Genomic DNA, 21,130 nt, shown 5'->3' with positions numbered 1-21,130 from the left:
GACTTCCCCAAAATTGGGAACATTCTTCCCACATCTAGCCTGTCCAGTCCAATCAGGATTTTATATGTTTCCATGCGATCTCTCCACCTCTTCCTCCCGCCCCCCCAACTTCTAAATTCCAGTGAATACAAACCTAGTCGATTTTGAGTCTTTCCTCATATGTCAGTCCTGACTTCCTGGAATCAGTCTGATGAACCTTCGCTGGATTCCCTCAATAGTGATAATGTCCTTCCTCAGACTAGGAGACCAAAACTGGAAACAATACTCAAGGTGTGGCCTCACTAAGGCCTTGTATAACTGCAGCAAGACGTCCTTACTCCGATACTCAAATCTTTTCGCTATGTAGGCCAGGATGCCATTAGTTGCACCTCACCTTTTCCTGAACTGCCACCATTCAGATAATAATCTGCCTTCCTGTTTTTGCGACCAAGGTGGATCACCTCACATTAATCCACTTCATATTGCATTTGCCAAGTATTTACCCACTCAACCAGCCCATCCAAGTCACCCTGCAGTCTCTTAACATTCTTCTCATAGCACATACTGTCACCCAGCTTAGTGTCAGCTAAAAATTTGGAGATATCGCATCCAATTCCTTCATCCAAATCATTAATGTATATTGTGAACAGCTGGAGTCCCAGCACTGAACTCTGCAGCACCCAACTCCTCGCTGCCTACCACTCCGAAATGGACTCGTTTATTCCTACTGTCTGCTTCCTGTCTGCCAACCAGTTCTCAATCCATTCAATACATTACCTCTGCTACCATGAGCTTTAATTTTCCTTCCTAATCTCTTGTGTGGAACCTTGTCAAAAGCCTTTTGAAAGCCCAGATAACCAAAATCCACTGATTCACCCTTGTAGACTCCACTGGTTACATCCTCAAAACATTCCAGAAGATTTGTCAAGCGTGATTTCCCTTTAGTGAATACATGCTGACCAGGACGATTCTGTCACCGATTCTGTCAACTTTACTAATTAGTCTACTGTGCGGAACCTTATCAAAGGCTTTACTAAAGGCCAAGTAAACAATGTCTACTGCTCTGCCGTCATCAATTTTTTTGGTTACTTCCTGAAAAATCTCAGTCAAGTTTGTGAGACATGATTTCCCTCGCATAAAGCCATGCTGACTATCCCTAATGACTCTCCATATGCATGTATATCCTATCTTTCAGAATGACTTTCAAAACTTACCCACCACCGATATCAGACTCACAGGTCTGTAGTGTGTAGGCTTCTCCTTAGCATTAACACAACATTAGCAACCCTTCAGACCTCCAGCACCGCACCTGTGGTTATAGATGAAACAAATATTTCTGCTAGCACCCCTGCAAATTCCTCCCTAACTTCCCACAATGTCCCAGAGATTTATGTTTTCTAAGACTTCCAGCACCTCCTGTTCTATAACGTGAACTGTTTTCAAAACATCAATATTTATTTCCCCAAGTTCTCTAGCCTTTATTTCTGTCTCAACAGTAAAAATTGACTCAAAATGCTTATTTAATATCTCTCCAGTCTCCTAAGGTTCAACACAAAGACGACCTCATTTATCTTTAAGGAGCCCTATTCTCTTTCTTGTTGCTCTTTTGCTCTTAATGTACTTGTAGAATCTCTTCAGATTATCCTTGACCTTATCTGCCAAGGCTATCTCACATCACCTCTTTGCCTTCCTGATTTCCCTCTTAAGAATGCCCCTACACTCTTTACAATCTTCAGTGGATTAATTTGATCCCAGTTGTCTATATCTAATATATGATTCTTTCTTATTCTTGACTAGAACCTCAATATCTTTATTTATCCATTGTTCCCTACTCTTACCAGCCTTACCTTTCTCTCTAACAGGAACATAATGCCTCTGAACTCTTGTTATCACACTTCTGAAAGCCTCCCACTTGTCAATCATCCCTTTATCTGCTAACAGTCTACTCCCAATCAACTTTTGAAAGTTCTTGTCTCATTCCATTAAAATTTGCTTTACTCCAATTAAGAACTTTGACATTTATGGAAGGCTTATCCTTTTCCATAACTATTTTAAGACTAATAGAATTATGATCATTAGTCCCAAAATGTTCTCCAAATAACACTTCAGTCACTTGCCTGTCTTATTTCCCAAGAGAAGGTCAAGTTTTATTCCTCTCTTGTAGGAATATTTACATATTGATAACGAAAGTTTTCTTGAACACATTTGACAAATTCTTCACCATCCAAACCTTTGACATGAGAGCAGTTCCAGTCAATGTTTGGAAAATTAATATCCCCTACTATTGCAACCCTATTATTCTTACATATATTGAGATCTCTCTACATATTTGCTCCTCAATTTCCCTCTAACTACTGGGGGACCTGTAGTACAATCCCATCAAGGTGATCATCCCTTTCTTGTTTCTGATTTCTACCCACGTGTTTTCACTAGACGACCCCTCAATATATCCTCTCTAATTACAGTAGTAGTGTTTTCCTTAATCAAAAATGCCACCCTACCCCAGTGCAGGCATTTAAAATGTTAGTTCTGAACATAGTTTAGATAAATAGTTCAAGTTAAAGCCTTAGAAAAATCCGAAGGTCTGTAATTCTACATGAAGAAAATTACTTGCATTTAAAAAATTAAGGTCACTCAATCTTACAGCTGGTAAAGATGAAAGAAAACCTGAAGTTCTAGTTCCAATCACCAATCTGTGCTAAATTAATTGATTGTAGTCAGTTGGTAGCATGTTAGCAATTGTGGGTTGGGCATAGGGTTAAAAGCAACAATAATTTCTATACCCAATTGTTACCCAGTGACTGTGGCTGAAAATCTGATCGCAGCCCTCTTGTAGCGCAGTGGTAGTTTCCATATCCTTGGACTGGGAGACCCAGATTCAAGTCTCACCTGCTCCAGAGGTGTGTAATGACATCTTTGAACAGGTTGATTAGGCAAAACAGATTGAAAGCTTCTGGGGGACCTCTGGTGGTACAGTGGTAGTTCCCTACCCCTGGATTGGGAGGCCCAGGTTAAAGTTCCACTTGCTCCAAAGGTGTAAAATGACATCTCTGATCAGGTTGATTAGAAAATTGGGTTAAAACAAAAACAGTGGACTGAGAGTAGCGTGGATCCTGCAGCTGCTCCTGAGTTGCAGGCTTTCTTATGATTTTTACGTTGAATCATTTTTTGGAACATTTATAGTTTCAGCGATGGGAGTCCGGGAGGAAGCGTGAGGGCACCCTGGGAAGGTAAGCTTTTCGATTATAAACGTCTTACCTCGCGTGACTCCATTTTTGCAGCAGCAGTGAGAGCGAGGACCGGGGGCTGCCGGGAAGGTAAGAGAATCCTTTAAAAACTTACCTCATGAATTAGGCGGAGCGCACGCTGAGCAGGAGCAGACACGGGATGGCTGAGTAAGTGAGGTAATATATTTGGGCGGTTGCTTTACCTGAAACACTACCTAGGTAGTGTCTCCCACCCGTCCTCCTCTAACCAAAAAAAAGGTTCTGAGCGCCGATTTGGTATGGTTACTAGTTTTTCTTTTTTTTTTTCAATAGTCTGTTTGGGAATTCAGAACAGTGGGAATGGATGTTAGGGCAGTTGCATGCTCCTGCTGTAGAATGTGGGAGGTAAGGGTCACCACTAGTGTCCCCACTGACTTCATCTGCGGGAAGTGCACCCAACTCCAGCTCCTCGGAAACCGCATTGGGGAACTGGAGCTGGAGCTGGATGAACTTCGGATCATTCGGGAGGCTGAGGGGGTAATTGAGAGGAGTTACAGGGAGGTCGTCACACTTCAGGTACAGGAAAAAGGTAGATGGGTTACAGTCAGGGGACGGAAAGGAAACAGGCAGACAGTGCAGGGATCCCCTGTGGCCGTTCCCCTCAATAACAAGTATACCATTTTGGATACTGTTGGGGGGGGACAACTTACCAGGGGTAAGCCATGGGGTACAGGTCTCTGGCACAAAGTCTGTCCCTGTTGCTCAGAAGGGAAGGGGGGAGAGGAGGAGAGCATTAGTCGTTGGGGACTCCATAGTTAGGGGTCAGATAGGAGATTCTGTGGGAACGAGAGAGACTCGCGGTTGGTGTGTTGCCTCCCAGGTGCCAGGGTCCGTGATGTCTTGGATCGTGTTTTCGGGATCCTTAAGGGGGAGGGGGAGCAGCCCCAGGTCGTGGTCCACATAGGCACCAACGACATAGGACATAGGAAAAGGGATGGGGATGTAAGGCAGAAATTCAAGGAGCTAGGGTGGAAGCTTAGAGCTAGAACAAACGGAGTTGTTATCTGTGGTTTGTTACCCGTGCCATGTGCTAGTGAGGCGAGGAATAGGGAGAGAGAGCAGGGCTACAGGGATGGTGCAGGAGGGAGGGATTCAGATACCTGGATAATTGGGGCTCATTCTGGGGTAGGTGGGACCTCTACAAACGGGATGGTCTACACCTGAAGCAGAGGGGTACCAATATCCTGGGGGGGGAAATTTGCTAATGCTCTTCGGGAGGGTTTAAACTAATTCAGCAGGGGGATGGGAACCTGAATTGTAGCTCCAGTGTACAGGAGGTTGAGAGTAGTAAGGTCATGAATAAGGTTTCAAGGTCGCAGGAGTGTACCGGCAGGCAGGAAGGTGGTTTGAAGTGTGTCTACTTCAACGCCAGGAGCATCCGGAATAAGGTGGGTGAACTTGCAGCATGGGTTGGTACCTGGGACTTCGATGTTGTGGCCATTTCAGAGACATGGATAGAGCAGGGTGAGGAATGGTTGTTGCAGGTTCCAGGGTTTAGATGTTTCAGTAAGATCAGGGAAGGTGGTAAAAGAGGGGGAGGTGTGGCATTGTTAGTCAAGGACAGTATTACGGTGGCAGAAAGGACGTTTGATGAGGACTCGTCCACTGAGGTAGTATGGGCTGAGGTTAGAAACAGGAAAGGAGAGGTCACCCTGTTGGGAGTTTTCTATAGGCCTCCGAAAAGTTCCAGAGATGTAGAGGAAAAGATTGCAAAGATGATTCTGGATAGGAGCGAAAGTAACAGGGTAGTTGTTGTGGGGGACTTTAACTTGACTGGAAACGCTATAGTTCGAGTACTTTAGATGGGTCAGTTTTTGTCCAATGTGTCCAGGAGGGTTTCCTGACACAGTATGTAGATAGGCCAACAAGAGGCAAGGCCACATTGGATTTGGTACTGGGTAATGAACCAGGCCAGGTGTTAGATTTGGAGCTAGGTGAGCACTTTGGTGATAGTGACCACAATTCGGTTACGTTTACTTTAGCGATGGAAAGGGATAGGTATACTCCGCAAGGCAAGAGTTATAGCTGGGGGAAAGGCAATTATGAAGCGATGAGGCAAGATTTAGGATGCATAGGATGGAGAAGGAAACTGCAGGGGCTGGGCACAATTGAAATGTGGAGCTTGTTCAAGGAACAGCTACTGCGTGTCCTTGATAAGTATGTACCTGTCAGGCAGGGAGGAAGTGGTCGAGTGAGGGAACCGTGGTTTACTAAAGAAGTTGAATCTCTTGTCCAGAGGAAGAAGGAGGCTTATGTAGAGATGAGGTGTGAAGGCTCAGTTAGGGCACTTGAGAGTTACAAGTTAGCCAGGAAGGACCTAAAGAGAGAGCTAAGAAGAGCCAGGAGGGTACATGAGAAGTCTTTAGCAGGTAGGATCCAGGAAAACCCTAAAGCTTTCTATAGGCATGTCAGGAATAAAAGAATGACTAGAGTAAGATTAGGGCCAGTCAAGGACAGTAGTGGGAAGTTGTGCGTGGAGTCCGAAGAGATAGGAGAGGCGCTAAATGAATATTTTTCGTCAGTATTCACACAGGAAAAAGACAATGTTGTTGAGGAGAATACTGAGATACACGCTATTAGACTAGACGGGATTGAGGTTCATAAGGAGGAGGTGTTAGCAATTCTGGAAGGTGTGAAAATAGATAAGTCCCCTGGGCCAGATGGGATTTATCCTAGGATTCTCTGGGAAGCTAGGGAGGAGATTACAGAGACTTTGGCTTTGATCTTTGTCGTTATTGTCTACAGGAATAGTGCCAGAAGACTGGAGGATAGCAAATGTTGTCACCTTGTTCAAGAAGGAGAGCAGAGACAACCCTGGTAATTATAGACTAGTGAGCCTTACTTCAGTTGTGGGTAAAGTGTTGGAAAGGATTATAAGAGATATGATTTATAATCATCTAGAAAGGAATAATTTAATTAGGGATAGTCAACACGGTTTTGTGAAGGGTAGGTCGTGCCTCACAAACCTTATTGAGTTCTTTGAGAAGGTGACCAAACAGGTGGATGAGGGTAAAGCGGTTGATGTGGTGTATATGGATTTCAGTAAAGCGTTTGATAAGGTTCCCCATGGTAGGCTGTTGCAGAAAATACGGAGGCATGGGATTGAGGGTGATTTAGCAGTTTGGATCAGAAATTGGCTAACTGTAAGAAGACAGAGGGTGGTGGTTGATGGGAAATGTTCATCCTGGAGTTCAGTTACTAGTGGTGTACCGCGAGGATCTGTTTTGGGGCCACTGCTGTTTGTCATTTTTATAAATGACCTGGATGAGGGCGTAGAAGGATGGGTTAGTAAATTTGCGGATGACACTAAAGTCGGTGGAGTTGTGGATAGTGCGGAAGGTTGCAGGTTACAGAGGGACATAGATAAGCTGCAGAGCTGGGCTGAGAGGTGGCAAATGGAGTTTAATGCGGAAAAGTGTGAGGTGATTCAGTTTGGAAGGAGTAACAGGAATACAGAGTACTGGGCTCATGGTAAGATTCTTAGTAGTGTGGATGAGCAGAGAGATCTCGGTGTCCATGTGCATAGATCACTGAAAGTTGCCACCCAGGTTGATAGGGCTGTTAAGAAGGCGTACGGTGTGTTAGGTTTTATTGGTAGACGGATTGAGTTTCGGAGCCATGAGATCATGTTGCAGCTGTACAAAACTCTGGTGCGGCCGCACTTGGAGTATTGCGTACACTTCTGGTCATCGCATTATAGGAAGGATGTGGAAGCATTGGAAAGGGTGCAGAGGAGATTTACCAGGATGTTGCCTGGTATGGAGGGAAGGTCTTATGAGGAAAGGCTGAGGGACTTGAGGCTGTTTTCGTTAGAGAGAAGAAGGTTAAGAGGGGACTTAATAGAGACATACAAGATGATCAGAGGATTAGATAGGGTGAACAATGAGAGCCTTTTACCTTGGATGGTGATGGCTAGCACGAGGGGACATAGCTTTAAATTGAGGGGTGATAGATATAGGACAGATGTCAGAGGTAGGTTCTTTACTCAGAGAGAAGTAAGGGCGTGGAATGCCCTGCCTGCAACAGTAGTAGACTCGCCAACTTTAAAGGCATTTAAATGGTCATTGGATAAACATATGGATGATAATGGAATAGTTTAGGTTAGATGGGCTTCAGATTGGTTTCACAGGTCGGCGCAACATCGAGGGCCGAAGGGCCTGTACTGCGCTGTAATGTTCTATGTTCTCTGTTCTAAAAAAATGTTTTAAAAAATGGTGAAGGAGGAGAGTTTTTTTAAAAAACGGAGTTTGTGCGGGAGAGGCCTCCAAGTGTTTGTTGAGTTTCAATCTGGAGAAATATCTTTTATATGTTTGAAACTTCATACTTCAAAAAACATTTACACGAAAAGAATTCGCAAAGAAGGAGAAATTGTTTTTACGTACGGAGCTTGTGGAGAGGCCTACAAGTGGACGGCTCGGCAGAGAATTTTTTTTATCCGGACATTGAAAACTGACAGTTGGCACAAAGAGTAAACTTGTTCAGTCCCCCATGTTCTAATGATGGAAGGAATAAAAGGATAGGGCAGATACATCAATGGCTGAAAAGGTGGTGCAATGTGCAGGGATTCAGTTTTTTGGACTACTGGGATTTTTCTGGGGCAGAAGAGACCTGTTTAAAAGGTGTACAGCTGGATGAACACAGCAGGCCAGGCAGCATCAGAGGAGCAGGAAAGCTGACGTTTCGGGTCTGGACCCTTCTTCAGAAATTTCTTAACAAGTTTAACAACTTAACAAGTTTACTCCCTGTGCCAACTGTCAGCTTTCAATGTCTGGATAAAAAAAATTCTCTGCCGAGCTGTCCACTTGTAGGCCTCTCCACAAGCTCTGTATGTAAAAACAATTTCTCCTTCTTTGCAAATTCTTTTTGTGTAAATGTTTTTTGAAGTATGAAGTTTCGAACATAAAAAAGATCCTTCTCCAGATTGAAACTCAACGAACACTTGGAGGCCTCTCCCGCACAAACTCCATTTGGGCAAAAATACTCCTTCATATATATTTTTAAAGCATAAAAATTTGAAACAGAAGGGAAAAAATATCCACGTCCAGATCGATGCTTGACAGCACATGGAGGTCTCTCCCATACAAACTCCGTTTTTTAAAAAAAGCTCTCCTCCTTCACCATTTTTAAAAACATTTTTTTGAACTATAAATGTTCCAAAAAATGATTCAACGTAAAAATCATAAGAAAGCCTGCAACTCAGGAGCAGCTGCAGGATCCACGCTACTCTCAGTCCACTGTTTTTGTTTTAACCCAATTTTCTAATCAACCTGATCAGAGATGTCATTTTACACCTTTGGAGCAAGTGGAACTTTAACCTGGGCCTCCCAATCCAGGGGTAGGGACACTACCACTGTACCACCAGAGGTCTCCCAGAAGCTTTCAATCTGTTTTGCCTAATCAACCTGTTCAAAGATGTCATTACACACCTCTGGAGCAGGTGAGACTTGAATCTGGGTCTCCCAGTCCAAGGATATAGAAACTACCACTGCGCTACAAGAGGGCTGCGATCAGATTTTCAGCCACAGTCACTGGGTAACAATTGGGTATAGAAATTATTGTTGCTTTTAACCCTATGCCCAACCCACAATTGCTAACATGCTACCAACTGACTACAATCAATTAATTTAGCACAGATTGGTGATTGGAACTAGAACTTCAGGTTTTCTTTCATCTTTACCAGCTGTAAGATTGAGTGACCTTAATTTTTTAAATGCAAGTAATTTTCTTTATGTAGAATTACATTTCTAAGGCTTTAGCTTGAACTATTTATCTAAACTATGTTTAGAACTAACGTTTTAAATGCCTGCACTGTTGGTAACAAACGTCATTACCATTTTTTGTCGGTTCATAATCTTGCCAACATGTGTAAATCTACATCATGGGCAAGAAACAACATTAGACCTCTGGGCCTTTAATATGATTTGCCTCTTTTTATTTCTTTTAGTATTTTGCTAAATTTTACTTGTGGGCCTGAGATGTTGCAGCTGCTGTCACTTTCAGTTATCCCTATAATATGGTCCAACAGAAGTGAATCCTTTCAGATTTAATTAGAGAATGCTTAATAGTGGAAAATGTTACAACTGAGATAGCCAGACAGTAAAGACTGGAAAATTGAACCTCGTCTCAATACACTCGTAAGCATTTTTTTTAATATGATGCCACACATTTGAATGTCACGCACCTTCAACAAATTGCCTCTCTTTTTGTGTGTATATAAGAGCACAGGTGTGCACCCAATTAATTTCACTACCTGAATGCAATTAATACTTATTTTGTAGCAGGAGACGCAAGGGGATCTTGTGACTCAATAGTAGTGTCTGTCCCTGGATCAGGAGGCCTGGGCTCAAGTCCCACCTGCTCCAGAGATGTGTAATAACATCTCTGAACAGGTTGATTAACAAATATTTAGCAGAAGATGCAAGGGCTCTTTTGGTTTAGTGATTAGGTCGTTAGGCCGGGGTTCAAGTTCCATCTGCTGTAGAGGTGTGTCATAACATTTCTGAACAGGTTGATAAAAATATATTACAGGAGGTGCATTGGAGTGGGTAGGGAGGCATCACAGAAAGGGAAGAGAAGGAGGATATGAGGACCCCATGACTTTCACCACTCCCTTCAATTTTGTCTGAGACTGGAAGGTTGACAGCAATCTTTCTGCCCCATTGATGTCCACTTAAGGGCCTCATCTTGCTGAAGCTGATAGGCCACCCCTGCTGATAGACTGTGCCACATTGAGAGGCCAGGCAGTAAAGGTTGGGTGTCCTCCATGTCAACTGGCGGAGGAGACTGCGGAAGGAGAGCTCCTGATTGGGCAGCCTCTGGTACCAAGGTAGACTATCTTCAGTAATTTGTTACTTTCGTCATTGGCCATCTCCATCTCCACCAGTGATGACTACTACCCACCAGACCCTGACTACCTTCTCCAAGATCCACATTCTGGGGTTTCCTCCATTGTTTCTGTGGTCCCATTAGAGCTGCTGGCCTACTGATTGACTAGCAACTCTTGGAGATGGGATCTTTGAACATAAAAGTACCACAGTACCTTTAATCAGACTGTCTGATAGGTACACAGTTGTTGAGGCTTTTGAAAATGACTTTAGCAGGGTTGCTGTCAGCTTTTTGGTGAGTGAATGGAACCATTCCTCCAGCCATTAGTTTCAGCCCAACATATAAATCAATATGACAAATATGAAATCCACTACAAATCAATCAAATTATCATTTTCTTATGCTGATGTGCTTTTCGTAAAACATAATTACAAGAGGCTAATAAATCAAATTTATTTAGTAAGTAATCAAATCTGTATTGATAAGCTTTATTGTTTCACAAATATTTTTCATTAATATAGGCATGCATCGATGTGAGAGCAAGCAGTGTATATTGGCAACAATTGGAATTGATGAAGATTGTTTCTGGAACATTTCAAATTCCTGAATGGTTTTCCACTCACCCATCAAATGATCATCGAGTTGAACACCTGGAAAAGCTCATGCCTGAGGTAAAGAGCAGCCTGTATTCTTCTAGAGAACTGTAGAGCTAGGAGGGTAATCAATTAAATGTTAGCTCTTTCTGTCTTATTGCCATAGCTGTGTCCTGGGAAGTGCTCTGTTGAGTATCAATACTGGGATTTTTTTTTTATTAATGTTGAAGTTTAGGTGACATTACTAAAGCTTGGCAGGTTTTAATTTGACCCAAAAATCAGAAAGCCTTCAGTTTGAGAGAATTTTTATCTCTTGTGTATCTGTTGCTTGATCTTACCCTCTTGACGTTAAGATTGCGAGGCTAGTTTTCGGGTTTGCCACTTGGTCCTCTGAGTTGATGAAGCTAAAAACAATGACATGGTAATAATATTAATTCAGTATTAGAATATCACTCAGGTAAGGAAGCTGAAAATTATACCATTACATCTTAATTGGTAATAAATACCAGTCAAACTCCTGTAAACCCAGCTTTGGAATCTGTGAAACAACAAGATGCTATGGTATGTTGCCAGTAGCTATGACATAAACGGATAGAGCTGGTACATTCATGTATGATTGAATTTCATTCACCAGGAACTGGGACCCAAGTGTGTAGGATTTCTGTGATGTTCTCTCTTCCTGTTCCTGTATTGATGAATAAACTTAATAAAGGTTGTTGACATCCACTGAGAAGTTGTGGTGCATTCCATCAACAAGCAGGACATGATCTTATTGCAATTTTTACTGAATAAGTGCACCACTGTGTTTCGCAGAGGCATTACAAGCAAAGTGTGAATCAGAGTTAGATTCATACAGCATGGAAAAGGCCCTTCAACCCTCCAATCTGTGTTGACCTACCTATACTAATCCCGCTTTCCAGCACTTGCCCCACAGCCTTGAATATAATGACATTTCAAGTGCTCATCCACATACTTTTTAAAGGTCGTGAGGTTTCTTGCCTCTAATACCCTTCCAGTCTGTGCATTTCAGATTCCCACCACCGTCTGGGTGAAAAATGTTTTCTTTAAATCCGCTTTAAACCTCCTGCCTTTGACCTTAAAATATTGCCCCCTCGTTAGTGGCCCTTCAACTAAGAGAAATGTCTTCTTATCTACCCTGTCCATTGCCTCTCATAATCTTAAACATCTCAATCAGGTCCCCCCTCAGCCTTCTCTGCTCTAAAGAAAACAACCTGAGCCTATCCAGCCTCTCTATATGACTAGAATGCTCCAACACAGGCAATGTCCTGGTGAATCTCCTCTGTACCCCTTCCAGTGCAGTTCTTCCATGAGTGGTGACAAGAATGGGATACAGTACTCCAACAGTAGCCTAACCAAAGATTTTTACAACTCCAACATAACTTCCCTGCTCTTATAATCTCTGTCATGACTGATTAAAGGCATGTATTCTGTATGCCTTCTCAACCACCCTATTAACTTTACTGTCGCCATCAGTGATCTGTGGACTCGCACCCTAAAATTCCTCTGTTCCTTTGAGCTTCCTAATATCCTGTCGTTCAGTGAGTACTCCCTTGTCTTGTTACTTCTTCTAAAGTGCATCATCTCCCAATTTTCAGAGTTAAATTCCATCTGCCACTGAGCTGCCCATCTGACCAACCTGTCATTACCTTTGTATAACCTAACCTTCTTCAACCAGTGTCAACCACCCAACCAATCTTTGTGTCATCCACAAACTTGCACATCATCCTCCTTACAAACTCACCTATATTGTTAATATCTATCACTCACAGTAGGGGACCAGCACTGATCCCTATGGTGTGCCATAGGACACTGCCTCCAGTCACAGAAACGGTTTTCTCATGCCACTCTCTTTCTTCTGTCGAAGAGCCAGTTTTGGATCCACCTTGCCAAGGTATCTTTTACCTTCTTTATTAGTCTCCCAGGTGCGATGCGGTTAAAGGCTTTGCGCTGACAAAGCCATGCTGACTATCCCTGATCAAACCAGTGGAGATTAAATTTTTCCTTCAGAATTTTCTCCAATAGTATCTCTGCCAGCCTTCTTGAAAATGGAATCACATTAGCTATCCTCTAGTTTTCAGGTACCTCCCCTATGGCCAGAGAGGAATTAAAAATTTGAATCAAAAGCTTAGTCAAAGAAGTAGATTATTAGGAATGGCTTAAAGGAGGAAAGTGAGGTGGAGAGGTGTAGGAAAGGAATTCCAAAGCTTAGAGTGAAGGCATATGAGCATATGAATTAGGAGCAGAAGTGGGCCATTTAGTCCCTTGACCCTGCTGTACCATTCAATAAGATCATGGGTTGATCTGTTTGTGTTTTCAATTCCACATTTGCATCTACTCCCAATAATCTTTGATTCCTTTCCCTAATGAAAATCTATCCCCCACTGCTTTAAAAATTTTCAATGATTCCACCACTGCCATTTTCTGAGGCATGGTTGTTCCAAATTAATAAAACCCTCTGAGAGGGACAAAAAGTCTCCTAATTTCTGTTCTAAACTGGTGCCCCCTGATTTTAAAAAAAGGGCCCTCTAGTTTTGGACTTGCCCGCAAAAGGAAACATCCTTTTCAATTCCACCTTGTCACGACTATTCAGGATCTTTTATGCTTCAATCAGATCACTCCTCACTCTTCTAAACTTGAGTGAAACAAATCCAGCTGTCCAACCATTCCTGCTTAGATAACCTGCTTATTCCAGGTATCAGTCCAGTAAATCTCCTCTACTCTGAGCCTCCATCCCTGCATTTGCATCCTTCCTTAACTAAGTAGACCAAAACTGCACACAGTATTTGGGATGTGGTTTCACAAATGCTGTGAATAACTGCATGACATTCTTTTTTGTTATGGGGGATAGCATTCCATTAGCTTTCTTAATCACGTGTTTGTACATGCATGCTAACTTTTTGTCACCTCTACACACCTAAATTCCTTCACATCTTGAAATTATGCTGTCATTCTCCATTTTGATAATACTGATTCTTCCTGCCAAAATCAACAAGTTCATACTTTTGCACATTATACTTGATCTACCAGATCTCTGCCCACTTACTCAACCTGTCTGGATTGGCCTGCAGCCTCGTTGCGCCCTCTTCACAAGATACTTTCCTACCTAGCTTTGTTCCATGTGTAAATTTAGCTGTCATGCTTTTGCTGCCACATCTAAGTCATTGTCATAAATTGTAAAATGATGAGGCCGCTGCCTGAGGTCTGAGGCATCCTGATCCAAATAAAGACATGGCCATTAATGATAGAGTAATTCAAATCAGGAATAAGCAAATGATCCGAAATAGAGGAGCACAGATATCTTGCCATGTTATAACGCTGAAGGAGATTACGGAGATAAGGAGGACTTAGGCCATGGATGGATTTGAAAATGGGTGAGAACTTTAAAATCAAGATAACTGTTAGCTGTGCAGCAGTGTAAGTTAGTGAGTCTAACGATGTTGGGTAATTTGATGCTATCAAGATAACCTCAAGATTACAAATGCTAGACTGGGGGTGACTGGCTATGGGTGCTTTAGAATAGTTAAACCTGGAGCAATGTTTCCTTCAATCTGCACAGTTGCACAATTGCTCAGAGGGTTTTCTCTCGTTGATCAGCTCAAGGATGTATTAACTTCCAGTTCGGAAAATCACTGCCATGCACAGACCTCGGAGGTTTGCCTAGTAGCAGAATAAAATAAAATAGTGGGGGGAAGTAGTACTGGAGATAAGAAAGGCATGCTTAAGAGGTTTTGGCAGTAGAGATGCTAATGCTAGTGTAGGGGCAAGCAAAGCGCTGGAGGTGAAAATATGCAGTCATAATGATGGTCTGGTCCACGATGTCATTGAGCACATCTTTCAGGGACAGATATGACAGTAAGTTTGTGAACAGCCTAGTTCAGCTTCAGGCAGTTGCTGGGAAAAGGGGTGGAATTTATGATGGAGATCAAAGAGAGCGGCTTCAGTCTACCCAATATTTAGTTGGAGGAAATCTTTGCTCATCCAACAGAGAGCCCCCAATTCTCCTTTCTCCAGTTAGTAAGAACAAACATGAAACATCTATTTACGATCAGTCATATGTTGTGGTTGTTTCAAAAGCAGGTCACTTCACACAGATATACTTCTTTTGAGGAGAAAACTAAGCTTGTTTAAGATAACTAGGTAGGTTTCATGGAGAATTAAGTGTTCTTTTATCTGCTAAAGGAATAGTGTGGTTATTTTATTCATGAGAAGCTAATATAAATTAGTTGGACTTGAATTTGGGCCAAATGCTAGCAAACGGGACTAGATTTATTGAGGATATCTGGTCGGTATGGACAAGTTGAACCGAAGGGTCTGTTTCTGTGCTGTACATCTCTATGACTCTCGGACTGTACAGTGAGATTTGATTATGGTAGTTATTCATTCACTTTCTGTGAGTTGCAGCAGCTCAATGATTCTCACCTCACTAATAATTTAATCAATCAGCCGACTAAAAGATCACAGAGGTGTGACTGAGGGAAAATGTAAAAAGCATAACATGCAATTCTGAGGTTACGGGGGGTTTTTAATGTTACTGATCCTTCCCCTGACCCCTCACCAAATTTGTAATGTCTGACTTGCTAACAGACGATGCAAGCCCAATTTTGACCACGCAATGTGTGATATGATTCTGGAAGTGAATATTGTTGACTCCAAACCAAAATTTGGTAAAATACATCGTGAGGGTAATGGCAGTGCAGATATCTGCAGTGATTGTTATAAACCTTCAGATACAGTGACATAAATTTAAGTGACCTACTGTCTCACTCTTGAGGCCATTGTTAAATATAGATTAAAGTGGAGCATAGCTGAAAGTAGCATGCAAAAGTGGCACATTACATATCCTTTGTAAGTTAAACATATCTTACTTCACTTCCAAATATTGATAAGTGAGCATCTTTAGCACAGTTATACAAAACACTAGGTTGCAAAACTTTTGATTCTTAAAATTACTGTTTCCAATGTCAGAAATAATGGATTGGATTTAATGCAGTCCAATGGAGGCAAATACAAGTATAGAGATGCTAAGAGAAAATATGCAAAGGCATACAGAGATAAGAGAAATAAAAGGCCGACAGAAACATAGAGGTGCTTCATTGTGCAAAAAAAAAATCCCCAAGAGACTTTTATAGGAAAAGTCACTTTATTTCTGTCCTGGAGTTTGAGTTTAACCAATTAATTCTAAATTTTCCTCAATTTATTTTTATGCACTGGCAACGTGATATCTGATCAATTGTAGACATTGAAAATTTCCTACAGTCATTTCTAGAGTTTGGACACCAAGTCCAGCAGTAACAGGAAAAGTATTTTATCTTTCCTATTGTTTCATGAGTAGTTGATAAGTATAGTACTTATTTTAATTGGAAATGCAATTTTGGAAAGCCTTCACTGCTGTATTCTTTCAAACTTTTTCTTTTTTTTTGAACCCTGAGGTGAGTTTCAACATGGAATGAGGATGAAAACTTTGATATGTAGTGATTATAATGTTTCTAATGCCCACCGTAAACACCCGTTGTTTAGGCAAGCCTGTTTCACTTGCAAGCCAAAACTTAATTTTATGTGCAAATTAGCCTTAAATAACAAGTAATTAATCAATTTTAACCATTAAGACATGTTCTATACAGTGAATGAGTTCTCATGATCTCTCTGACCCAGGATAAATGTCACAATGGCAGCTGAAGCCTATTTGTTGAATTGATTAAGGATCAATAACAATTAAAACAAACAGTAGATTTTAATTATATTACAAGAGTTAATTCAACTTAAGCTTTTCTTTGAATAAACAAAAATCCAGAAGTCCAACTTCAAACGACTGAAACCATCCATTATTAATCACAAAGTTATTATAGATGGAGAAGATAATTCAGCCATTTTCATTTTAATCAACTAGATTCCCTAATGTTGCATCCATTGTTCAGTTAACTGATTCCAGGATTTGAACCTTCTGTGCAAGAAGTACCATGGGTGTAGGAAATTTGAAAAAAAGAACAGAAAATGCTCAAAATACTCAGGAGTTTGTGCGTTATGTAAGATCGGTTATCAACCCAAAACTTAACTCTGTTTCTCTCTACAAATGCTGCCTGACTTACTGAGTATTCCAGCACTTTGTCTTTTTTGTATCTCCTACATTATTTTAAAGTTTAGCCTACATGTTGATTACTGCTCCTACAAAGGTTTTCCTGATATCAGTCCTGAACAGGCTCTTTACTAGTTTAAATTGTATCCACATGTTCTATTGCTATTCTTAACAAGTAATACCCCATATTAAGTTTAACTACACTCTGAAGAAATTTAATGTACTTCTATTAGTCACCACTTTTCCTGATAGCAAAAACTTGGGTTTTTGCTTGACAAGTTTTAGTTGAGAAATGAATCCTGCGCTACAACTTGGTTAGCTTTTGTCAACTTAGTGGTATAATGAGAAAGAAACTGGATGGTTAGTGCTTCTGCCTTGGGATAACTCTTCCCAATTTTCTTTAACCTTAAGCTGATACAAAGGAAGGTCATGAAGTATCCTTCAGAATTAGTCAAAACAATCAAATAAATTGGGAGTTCAAAGGTATATGTGCTTTATATGTTTTCTCATTCATTTTGAATGCTTCTGCAACAAAAAAAATCTCTGGCTCCTGTTCCAACCTTGGAGAATAGCCACTGCTGATGTTGTTTTGTCTTAGTGAGTTGCTGAATAATCCATATAATCAGAGATCTTACAGCTAGCTCCCATTGACAGAGGCATTAATGTACTGGCTAGGATTCCATTCCTCACTCGGATACATTTTGGAAAGTAAGAAGACATTTGACTTGTTCCAAATCAAGTTAAATATAGATATTTTGAAAATTCTTGACACAAAAATGATGAGGTTTGGAGAGATGTAATGGTGGCTCTTGATCTACAGAATAATATGTTAATATGGTGCAACTGAAGTGGCACCATGCACTGTTGTGGATCTTAACACCCTGTTGCAGCATCCTGCATCATTACCGATGTATGAAAAATAACATTTGACAACAGCAACATTTCAGTTTTGACACTTTCCATTCTTTTTTGAACTGAACAAGAAAAAGCCTTGGAAGTTCGAAGTGTGCTGACAATATGATTTAACCACACTACTGTAATCATGTTCCAGGCACCGTAAATCACTGTCAGCATAATTAGAACACAATTATTTCTACTGATTTCCATAATAATATGGTAGATAGTTGATTCATTGACACCCATAGAAAAGATTTTTTTGGTATGTATCTAATTTGCATTTATTTAGTTGGTTCATCGTCAACACAGTTAATTGGTTTGTCTGATTTCACTGAAACATCTATTTGTTTTGACATGATGGAAAGACGTAGCCGGTAAGCAGAGAAAAAAATCCAATTATATTACGGAAACAGACCCTTTGGACCAACTCATCCATGCCAACCAGACATCGCAATCTGACTTAGTCCCATTTTCCCGCGGTTGGCCCATATCTTTCTAAATCTTTCCTATTCATTTACCCGTCCAGATGCCTTTTAAATGTTGTAATTGTACCTGCCTCGCCCACTTCCTCTGGCAGCTTGAACCACACAAGCAGCACGCTCTGCGTGAAAAAGTTACTCCTCAGGTCCTTTTTAAATCTTTCACCTTAAACCTCTCCCCTTTCATTTTGGACTCCCCTGCCCTAGGAAAAAGACCTTGTCTATTCACCCTATTCATGGCCTTCATGATTTTATAAACCTCTAAAAGGTTACCCCTCAGATGCTGCAGGAGATAAAGAAGCCCCAGCCTATTCAGCCTATAAATCAAACCCTCCAGTTCTGGCAATGTCCTTGTAAATCTTTTCTGCACCCTCTCAAGTTTAACGTCATCCTCCTCATAGAAGGATGACCAGAATTGTACGCAGTATTGTAAAAGTGGCCTCACCAAGGTCCTATACAGCCGCAACATGACATCCTAACTCCTATACTCTGTTCTGACCAGTGAAGGCAAGCATGCCAAATACCTCCTTCACCACCCTGTTTACTTGCAACTCCACTTCCAAGGAACTATGCACTTGCAACCTTAGGTATCTTTGTTTGACAAAACTCCCTAGGGCTCGATCATTAAGTGTATAAGTCTTGCCCTGGTTTGCCTTACCAAAACGCAACACGTCTCATGTATCTAAATTAGACTCCATATGCCACTCTTTGGCTAATTGGCCCGTCTGATCAAAGTCCCATTGTACTCCTCTTCCCTGTCCATGGCACCACATATTTTGATGTCATCTGCAAACTTACTAACCATACATCCTATGTCCACATCCAAATCAATTATATAAATGACAAAAAGCAGTGGACACAGCTCTATCCTTGTGGCACATCGCTAGTCAGAGGCCTCCAGTCTGAAAAGCAATCCTCTACCACCAATTTCTGTTGAAACTCTTCTCCCCGAACATGCAACCCACAAACATTTGTCTTTATTAAACTATGAAGAGTTTTGATAGTGAGCAAAGAAAGTGTTTTCCTTTAACTCCGGATTTAGTGATCAGAAGTGACAGTGTTTAAATTTGTCACTAAGTGTAAAGAGAAGCATTTATGACAAGTTTATTCCTGTAGGATGTTATTGGAGCATTAAATATTTTGCATTAAGCTGTAGATTTTAAAAATAAAATTACAGTTTAAGGAACAGGTCGATAAACCTTTAATGCGGAGTGTGCAGAGAGAGTATTTGTTGGCATAGTTTTGGGTTGCTTAACAGAAAATTATTATTATGGGCTGACTGAACTCCTGTGCTGTGAACTTACTTGGCCCTACATTGGACCCAGAGATGCTTCAGACACATGCAAAATCATGGCTGCAGTGAACTTTCAACGCACAGAAGTCTGTCTGCTGACACACCAGGAACTCCTCCACCAAGGTCATGTGTATCACTGATGAAGTTCCTGTTCACTAGATAAGAGGATGAGCATTTTCAACACAGCAACAGCAACTACACTTTAAAGGTACATCATTTGCTATGAAATGCTTGGGATTCCTGAAGTTCTGAAAAGCACTGAAATAAGAGTTATTTTATCATTGATAAAACCTCACTATGACCTGGATTAAGCAGGTGATAATAACTGTGTCTGCCCTATGCTGGTATTTTATAACCTGAGAGAATCAGGAAATTGACAGTTGAAAAAGTTTTGTGACTTGGGACAATTATTGGAAAATATCACTCAGATATTACTGAAGACATGCTGTCACATCCAGGCTTACAGAAAGCAAAAGGTTACTGCTACAACTCAAGTGCACAAAAGGTAAAAGACAGAAGCAGATGGAATGACATGTGGCTTTGCAAGAAGTGCAGGGTGTCACTATTGCATGTATGTTTTTCCATAAACTTTGTAGATGCCTCCTGTCAACTCCAAGATGTATCACAGCCAGAAGAAACTCCAGCCCTTTGTGTGTAACCATAAGTAGTTTAACATGAACTTCAGTTTCTGTGATCCTGACAGCATTGTGATACATTCATTCTGTATCAGTCCTCCACACCATCAGTCTTTGAGCCACCACAGAAATCTGAGTATGGCTCCTGGGCAGTGATCGCTGTCTGCATTCCTCATGGTTCCAGTGTGTGACCCAAGCACATGTGGGGCATCATACATGATAAAAGCCACCCACCACTGAAATATGTTTGAGCTGAACAGAAGTCAGAATAAGGGGCTGAAAAGTATTTTCACTACCTGGACTGCTCTTGATGAACCCTGCAGAATTTGGGCTGACCATGTATCAAGTTTCTTCATGAAGAGCTTTACCCTGAGCAACATAAGTATCATGACGCACTGTTCTTACCACCTATAGTAATTAGCTGAGGAAGAGGAAAGGAGGCAGCCAACACATCTGTTTTAGTTTTGGCCAGGCTTGCTGTGATCAACACTTCCATTTGTGGTCCTCATGAATGAAACCACAATGCCCCCCCACCCCGCCATTCACTGACAGTTCCACATCTTGCCTTCCTTCTCTTACTAAACATCAGTGGTAAAATAGAATCTATCACAAAACAAACGTTCCAGACCAAATTTATAAATTCAACATTGCCAGAATGCATACAAAAAGTCAATTCATCATCCTTGTGCATTCCTTTTAATACTTGATTTCTATGTACCTTCTTTGCCTGTATAGTGTTCCTTTACAGTGCTTTTTGCCTTCTTTCTCCTTTTTCATTCTGTCTTTCAAGGCAGAGATGATCATGTTCATCATCTGGATTGTTTGATATGGTTCTGATGGGTATGAGGGTGGAATGAGGGCCAATCTGTGTTCAGCATGTTCTGCTGCAAATAGGACAGGATATTTGCTGGTTGAATTTTGATTGAGTTGCTGATTTGGGATCTCTGCTTTCATTTCTGTCTGCCTCTCGAATGCGCTTGCTTTCAAAAGAGACCTCACCATTTATTTGGTGCAGGGCTGGTTGAACACAGCAGGCCAAGCAGCATCATAGGAGCAGAGAGGCTGACGT

General features: G+C 41.3%; 1 protein-coding gene across 1 annotated transcript in view; it reads left to right on the top strand.

The window, feature by feature from the left end:
- oma1 (OMA1 zinc metallopeptidase) overlaps nt 1–21,130 on the top strand; it is a 65,781-nt gene that overhangs the window by 36,767 nt on the left and 7,884 nt on the right. Inside the window, exon 8 of the mRNA XM_048601903.1 lies at nt 10,591–10,740. Within this exon, the coding sequence (XP_048457860.1) occupies nt 10,591–10,740 (150 nt within the window). The remainder of the gene's footprint in view (nt 1–10,590; nt 10,741–21,130) is intronic.

The sequence above is a fragment of the Rhincodon typus genome, chromosome 10 (assembly GCF_021869965.1).
Source record: "Rhincodon typus isolate 14 chromosome 10, sRhiTyp1.1, whole genome shotgun sequence".
Classification (NCBI taxonomy): Eukaryota; Metazoa; Chordata; class Chondrichthyes; order Orectolobiformes; family Rhincodontidae; genus Rhincodon; species Rhincodon typus.
This window is presented reverse-complemented; position numbering and strand designations above follow the sequence as displayed.